General features: G+C 56.7%; 1 protein-coding gene across 1 annotated transcript in view; it reads left to right on the top strand.

The window, feature by feature from the left end:
* The first annotated feature begins 832 nt into the window (after window positions 1-832).
* The window catches only part of ADCY5 (adenylate cyclase 5), a 151,825-nt gene continuing 144,858 nt past the window's right edge, over window positions 833-7,799 (top strand). The window contains 2 exon segments of the mRNA XM_024756489.1: window positions 833-1,157; window positions 1,160-1,794. Of these exon segments, the coding sequence (XP_024612257.1) occupies window positions 833-1,157; window positions 1,160-1,794 (960 nt within the window).

Raw genomic sequence — 7,799 nt, 5'->3', positions numbered from 1 at the left:
ACAGCCCTCCTGGGCCAGCGGGTCCGGGCCAGCTCCGCTCCGTTTTGGGGGAAGGGGGAGGCGAGAGGGGAAGGGCCGCGCTGCAGGAGCCGGTCCTCGCCCCCGCCCCCCTGCGCGGACACGCTGAAGGCTGGGCTCGGCTTTCTAGGGGGCCAAGCTCCACTCTCAACGCGGGAGGTGGGGGATGCGGGCGACGGCCCCCTTGGGCTCCATCCTCCCCACCCCTCGTAAGAAAATAATGCTGGCTGGCGCCCGCACCTCCCAGTCGCTCTCAGTCTGCCGCGAGGAAAGGGCGCCCGCTTGGTCTCCACGCCGGGACCCCTACCGAGCCGCCCTAGCTGCCGCCTCGCCGCGTGTGCCGCTGGGCTCCGCTTAGGCAGAATCTGCGAGCGCCGCGCCCGGGCATTGCCAGCTCCGGGGAGGCGCCGCCCGCAAGGACACCTCTCCGTCCCGCCTCGTCCGCAACTCCGGTCCTTGTCGAGCTCGACGCGAGCCAGGAGTCCGGACGTCCCTCTGCACGCAGCTCAGCAGCTCGAGTAGTCCCCGCTGCCCCAGCTCGGAGCCAACTCCATCTCGGACCTGGGACTCCTGACGCGGATTCTCAGCCACTTCTCACCTCGGGGCTGTGCCTGCCTCCCGCTTGCTCTCCCGCTGCCCTCCTTCTCCGCTCAGGACGGGGGTGCCAAGATGCCCCGCTACTGCCCAGGGCCCCGGGCCGCCCCCGACGTGTGACCCCAGCCTGGTCCCCCTGCTCGGCCGTCCGCCCTCCCCTTGGAGAACCCCGGCCCGGCCCCCGGGGGAGGAGGAAGAAGACGACGAGGCCGAGGGGGGGATGTCCAGCTCCAAAAGCGTGAGCCCCCCGGGCTACGCGGCGCAGACAGCGGCGGCGCCGGCGTCCCGGGGAGGCCCGGAACACCGCTCGGCGTGGGGCGAGGCCGACTCCCGCGCCAATGGCTACCCCCACGCCCCCGGGGGTTCGGCCCGCGGCTCCACCAAGAAACCCGGGGGGACGGTGACCCCGCAGCAGCAGCAGCAGCAGCGCCTGGCCAGACGCTGGCGCAGCGACGACGACGACGATCCTCCTCTGAGTGGCGATGACCCCCTGGCTGGGGGCTTCGGCTTCAGTTTCCGTTCCAAGTCGGCCTGGCAGGAGCGCGGTGCAAGGGCCGCGCGGCCGACGAGCTGGAGGCCGGCGCCGTCGAGGAAGACGAGGGTTCCGGAGATGGCGGCAGCTTGGCGGGCTCGGGCGCGGGGCCTGGCGCGGTGCTGTCGCTGGGCGCCTGCTGCCTGGCACTGCTGCAGATATTCCGCTCGAAGAAGTTCCCGTCGGACAAGCTGGAGCGGCTGTACCAGCGCTACTTCTTCCGTCTGAACCAGAGCAGCCTCACTATGCTCATGGCTGTGCTGGTGCTCGTGTGCCTCGTCATGTTGGCCTTCCACGCGGCACGGCCCCCGCTGCAGCTGCCCTACCTGGCCGTGCTGGCGGCTGCCGTGGGTGTGATCCTCGTCATGGCCGTGCTCTGCAACCGCGCCGCCTTCCACCAGGACCACATGGGCCTGGCCTGCTACGCGCTCATCGCCGTGGTGCTGGCTGTCCAGGTGGTGGGCCTGCTGCTGCCTCAGCCGCGCAGCGCCTCCGAGGGCATCTGGTGGACTGTGTTCTTCATCTATACCATCTACACGCTGCTGCCCGTGCGCATGCGGGCCGCGGTACTCAGCGGGGTGCTCCTGTCTGCCCTCCACCTGGCCATCGCCCTGCGCACCAACGCCCAGGACCAGTTCCTGCTCAAGCAGGTAGGGGCCCACCTGGGCATAGGGACTGGATAGTGGGGTGCGCAGGCCTAGGCCTGACTCCAAAGAAAGGCAACCCACTTTCACCCTTTTAAAGTGGTGAAAAGAGCCAGAGAGACATGGCTGTGTCAGCTGTGTGGTGTCTTCTAGCCCCCGAACCCCCTCTGAGCCCCATCACCTTCCTCTACAAAAAGTGCTCTTATATGTAATGTTCCCGCTGGTAGAAGACACACCAAACCTTAGCCATTATCGTAGGGATGCTAATGAGGAAGAGTTGGAGGAGAAAATGCTATGGAGAGGTCGGTCCCCTTCTCTTCCTGTGCTTCTGTCTCTGTATATAAAAGGCCCCTGACAAAAGTGGCTGGCCCCTGTAGCAGCCTCCCCGCTCCTGAGGGCCACTGATGGTTTGTTAACCGAATGTCCTGGATGAAGGGTAGGGGAGGGGAGACCCTGGGCGCCCCTTGCCCAGTCTTCGGGAGGGGAAATGATATAATCCTGCCAGTTGTCTGGGACTGGGGGTTCGGGAGCTGGAGATATTTCTGAACTTGAGGGAGGACTGACAAGTTTGTTTCATTTGTGAAAGTGCCCCAAGCCAAAAAGCTGCCTTCAGCAAAGGTGGGAAGGAACCTTTGTATGTGGTGACGGTCCCCCTCCTGGCCTGAGCAGAAAGCTAGTGTTGGAAGTTGTGACCCCTTCATGTGGGTGCTCCTGGTTGTTGCTTATGGTGGGGGCTTTTAACCCTCCTGGGACGGGTTAGGCGAGCCTTGAACGGTAGGCTTAGGAGGAAATAAAACTTCTCCCTGGTTAACTGGTGACTCCCCAGAAGACTTGTGGGAGAGAGGTGTGCTTGCCATGGCGACCTTGGGTGAGACCAGCTCCTCTGACATGCACACCTTCTCCCCTTAGCAGTCCCCTTGTCTGTGGCTCCATGGGCCTCATCCATTGGGCCCTGCTGAGCCTGCTTGGTTGCGGCGCAACCTACTTGGCTGTGAGAGTCAAGCGGGCTTTTGCTGCAGGCCAGTCTCCTGACTGTGGAACCTAGTGCATCCCCCGACCTCTCTCCAGGCAACTGCATCCTCTAACAGAACTTCTTAACTCTATTCCATTGTCATTGACTCCCTCCTCCCCACTTCTAGTGCCTTTTCTCAGACTTCAGTCTTGTTGGGTACTGCGTCTTTCTTGAGGGGTTCTCCCGTGCCCCCTGGCTTCCTGGGTATCATACTCTCCCACAGGGAATACTGTGGGCTTCATGGCGCTGGGCTCTCGCTGCACCTCCAAGGTGCTCTGTGACTGGGAGCGAGGGAGCCTACAACCTCTCTGGGCCCCGGGTTCCTTGCCTAGTAAATGAGAGGCTTATGCATGCCCCTTCCAGTTCCAGCCCCTCTGTGCCAATCCTCACCTTCTGCAAGGAGCCCCTCCTTGCATTCCAGCCACACTGGCCTCTCCCTCTTTTGCACGGCCAACAATGGAGTCAGAGCCACAGAGTGGGGCACTTACTTATTCCCCAGTGCCCCTTGGTTTTATTCCCCATCCAATGTAAGCTCCTTGGATGCAGGAATCCTGAGGTGTGTGTGTTTTTCCTTCTCTACCCTCTCTCCCTTGTCTAGCACAGTGTAGGGTACTTAGTAGGGATTTAATAACTGCTTAACGATTTGATTGTGTTCCAGTGGGTGAAGTAGTTGGGCTTGTTGATGCTGACTTAAAGTTTTTCTGATCTGGGATCAGAAGGAAATAAAATCTTTAGAGATCAGCTTTGAACTTAAGAGAACAACCTATTGAGAGCTGGTTAAAAGAAAGTTAACCACTATTGTTAGTGCTTATAAAGGATCCAAATGTTTTGACCTGGGACCCAAGCTCTCACATGAGTATTTATACCTTTGGGGGTTGTTCCTGGCTTGGATGGGAGGCAGGTTGCTTGGGTGGATATAGCTTTTCTACAGAAAGAAAGGCATGACGTCCACACGGAGCAGCAGAGATTTCCAGGATCATTCAGAGTATTTACTGAACCAGACTTGGGACTCAGGGTCTGAGTATAGCCCTAGGAAATCCTAGATGTGTGATTTTAGGAGACTGGAGTCAGATGCCAGGACAGGAGTGCTGGACTAGGGAGCTCCGTCTCCATCTTAGCATGAAGATGCCATCGCAGCAGCAGGAGTTGGCTGACTGACTTCCCCATCTAGTTCCTCAGGCCTGTCCCTCTCCCTTCTCCCCCCACCTCCACCACCTCCCACCCCATGCTTCTTTTACCCATTATGGTCTTCAGACCTTCCCTTGTCTGTAGGCTTTTGGGTGGGTTTGCACTTAACTTATCATGACCTACTCTGCTGAGTGTAGCAGAGCTTGTTAGGAATGGTCTACGATAACAGAATGCAAGCATTCTTTCTATTTGACTTCAGAGAAAACTATCTTTTTTGGTTTGTATTTGACTTGCCTTTCTGAGTATGTCTGATATAAACTTTGTATTTCTTGAGCAAACCCTATCGGATGCTGGGAAATTTTAGTGGGACAGTCGAGCATTACCTTCTGCCTCAGGTTACCCCAGAGCAGCAGGTGTTAGAAGATGGCTTGCGTTAGATGCCTTGTTCTTTTCTTTGGTGAAGATACGCATCCAGGGAAATGGGGCAGCAGTATGCGGTCTCTAATGCGGGGGCTTTGGGAATTTGGGCCCTCAGGAAACTGTGTTGGCATTTTCCACTTCTCCTGAGAGGCTGGCCCCTTGCTCCTACAGCCTAGATCGTCAACATCAGTATCTGATCTGGATTATTTTTTTCCCCTGGCCCCTCTTCTCTTTGGGGCTCTTCCCTTTGCTCCAATTAGGAGGAGAAACATGTAGTATCTCGTCTGGTGCCTCTTGAGAGAGCGGAGAGGCAAGGTGGGGCAGCCCTTTTGGGGGATGATGTTTCTTCCTTTTGCTACATCTCCTGATCTAGCTCTTCCCCTGGTATTCATCCCCCTCCCCCTGCTCTTTTTCTGTCCCTTCCTTTCTCTTGCCTCCCCCTTCAGTCCCTTGTTGTTCTCTGCCTACCTCTCCTCTCCTCTGCCTGCCTGCTTTTCTGCTTCCCCATCTCTTACTTCCCATTTGCAGCCTCTCAGCCTCGCCTTCTCTGCTCGCCTCACTGTCGTCTCCTTGGTGGGGTACAGTAGGGGCGTCACGGGTTGTTTTTTTCTCCTTCTTTGCCTGTTAGAAGTCCCTCTGCTACACCCATACCATAAATAACACTCAAGCATCTGCCAAACACATTCCTCACTTGTGTTAATAGGCTGCAATGATGCTGGAGCCTGTTGCCATGGCAACCTCATTTTTGTTTGACTGTATCCCACTCTGCTACATAAAGCCTCTGCATGCACTCACACACAAACAAGTACACTCACACAACTATTGCACATGCTTAACTATTAGAGATTATTTTGGAGAAAACATCTTTGGGCCCCATGGGGGTGGGCAGTCATTTGGCCAAGGAGATGAACGTCTCTGCTTGTCCAGTGTTACCCTAGGAGGTGATAATGGATGCAGGAGCTCTTTGAAAAGTAGAGAGTCCTGTTCAGATGTGGGGTATTATTCTGCAGCCACATTAAACTCACCTGACATGGTTTCTGAAAAGAAGATTCCGACCCTGTGTGGGTCCCCGTGAGCTTAGGAGTGCTGTCAGAGGTTGCCTTTGTGGTGTGGGCTGACCCATCCTTACCCAGCTATCATCAGCTCCTTCCTCTCTTCCCCCTAACCCTTTTGGAGAAAATCAGTGATTTCCTGCATTTCTGCCTTTGTGCCTGTTGGAACACACAATGGTCACCAGTTGTTCCAGAGATCAGAAAGGCACAGGTGCTGTGTGGGTGATGTTCTGTGACCATGAGCACGTGTGAGTGTCTAAACTGAGGAGTCTGGGGCTGGATGGGGGTGGGGAAGCAGACCAAGGAGTGACTGCTGTGGCTGCTGAGGGGTGGGTGCCTGGGTCCATGTGTGGGAGTGTGTCTGTCACGTGGGCTGGCCCCAGTGTGTACGTGCATATGGACGTGTGTGTGTGTGTGTGTGTGTGTGTGTGTATCTATCTGTCTGTCGTGTGGGCTGGCCTGGGTGGTGGAGGGGGGCCCAGGGAAGCCTTTGTGTTGACTTTGAAAGGAGATCATCACAGCTCTGTCCTGTTTATTCTCGGTTGGTGGCTGGCTTCCTATGGCTGTTTGCATTTCTGATTCTGGGCCTTGATTGACTTTCCGACCTTGACCTCTGGCTCCTCAGGGAAATACCCTGGATGCACACGCCCCCCCCCTTATCATAATGAGGCTGGGGGCTAGACTCGAGTGGTCAGCCCACTCCATGGAGTCCCATGGCTCCATGGAGTCCCACCCTTCCCTTTCAAAAACACAAGCTGCCCACCCACTCAGCCATCCGGTGAGCCCCGTGGAGAGCTGGCCCCTTGCTCTGGAACTTGGTCCAGAGGCCTGTGCGGTGGGTTACTGTGTGCACTGCTCCAGCCACTGCCTCCCTGCCCACGGAGGGGTGGGAGGACGGGGTGGTGGTATGGAAGAGGACACACACTTTCACAACTCCGGGAATAGTCTGCCCCCAGTTACTTCCCCCGTCACCCCCATTTCTGGAAGAGAGAAATCTGGCCATGGTGAACCCCAGCAGCAACGGCAGGCTGGGGTGGGAGGCGGGCTCTGAGTTTGTAGCCGGGGAGGGTCTGCTTGTCTTGCCTCGACGCTAATTGTATTTGCCGATTATATTTGCTAATTATTTTCAATTATTATGTTGCCTTCTTCTCTATGCAGCGGGAAGGGGGTGCTTGGAGGGGAGCAGAAGCCTCTGGGGTGGGGGTCGAGCAGAGCGTCTAGATGGAGGGTCATCTTGTGGATCTCAGGGGTGCCTCGCGGCCTGTGGGGGGGACTTCAGGAGTGGCAGAGACCCAGCCGAGGAGCAGAACGATAAGCTGCTGTACTTGTGGCAATGTTGACTGTTTTGATCTGGAGCAAGAGCATGAGGTCTGTGTGCTGTGCAACACGGAACAGTGTGCTCATGTGTGTCTATAAGGAGGACACAGATGATGTATTAAACCCCAGCTCGGAAACCTGCCCAGCCTCACAGAAGAGTTTTAAATATCAGTGTAAAAGGCCTGGACAGAAGCTCTCCTGTGCAGACAGGCCCTGGCCACGGGTCACTCTGTCAGAGGGTGCAGCTGGCAGCAGAAGCAGAGCTGTGGCCCCTGCTGGGCCTGGCCTCGTGTTCTCCCGAGAGGTGCAGATGGAGCGCCCTCCTCGGTTCCAGCCAGGGGTGGGGTGAGTGTTGGGAGAGGGGACCGAGGTGGGAGCCTCTCTGTGACCGTACCAGTCTCTTGCTGGGTGACTTCCTGTCCACGGCTGTCCGCTTGGCACCTCCGTTAACTTTATTTATCTTGTGGTGGGTCCAGTTTGTGGTCGTTTACTTCCCAGGAGCATCGCCTGTGTTGGGAATGGAAACAGCTTGCCCCAGGAGCTCCAATGTGCTGGTGCCCATAAATCCTTCGGGTGCAGTTACATAAGTCACACTTTAGTGTATCGTACCCTTCTTTCATCCCTGCCTGTGAGAGGTGGGGGGAGCTCGCTAGTGGAGGGCAGGGTCAGTGTTGGTTTTTTGGTTTTTTAAAAAAATAAATTTATTTATTTATTTTTGGCTGCGTTGGGTCTTCGTTGCTGCGCGCGGGCTTTCTCTAGTTGCGGTGAGCGGGAGCTACTCTTTGTTGCGGTGCACGGGCTTCTCGTTGCGGTGGCTTCTCTTGTTGCGGAGCACGGGCACTAGGCATGCGGGCTTCAGTAGTTGTGCCTCGCGGGCTCTAGAGCACAGGCTCAGTAGTTGTGGTTCTTGGGCTTAGTTGCTCTGCGGCCTGTGGGATCTTCCTGGACCAGGGCTCGAACCCGTGTCCCCTGCATTGGCAGGTGGATTCTTAATCACTGCAGCACTAGGCAAGTCCTAGTGTTGATTTTCTCTCCCAAACACGAAACTCCATGAAGATGATCGGAAAGCCCTACTTTCGCCC

Source organism: Neophocaena asiaeorientalis, unplaced genomic scaffold (genome assembly GCF_003031525.2).
Source record: "Neophocaena asiaeorientalis asiaeorientalis breed wild unplaced genomic scaffold, Neophocaena_asiaeorientalis_V1.1 scaffold22, whole genome shotgun sequence".
In the NCBI taxonomy this organism is placed as follows: domain Eukaryota; kingdom Metazoa; phylum Chordata; class Mammalia; order Artiodactyla; family Phocoenidae; genus Neophocaena; species Neophocaena asiaeorientalis.
The sequence above is the reverse complement of the archived record's forward strand: the minus strand, read 5'-3'. Positions and strand labels throughout refer to the sequence as shown.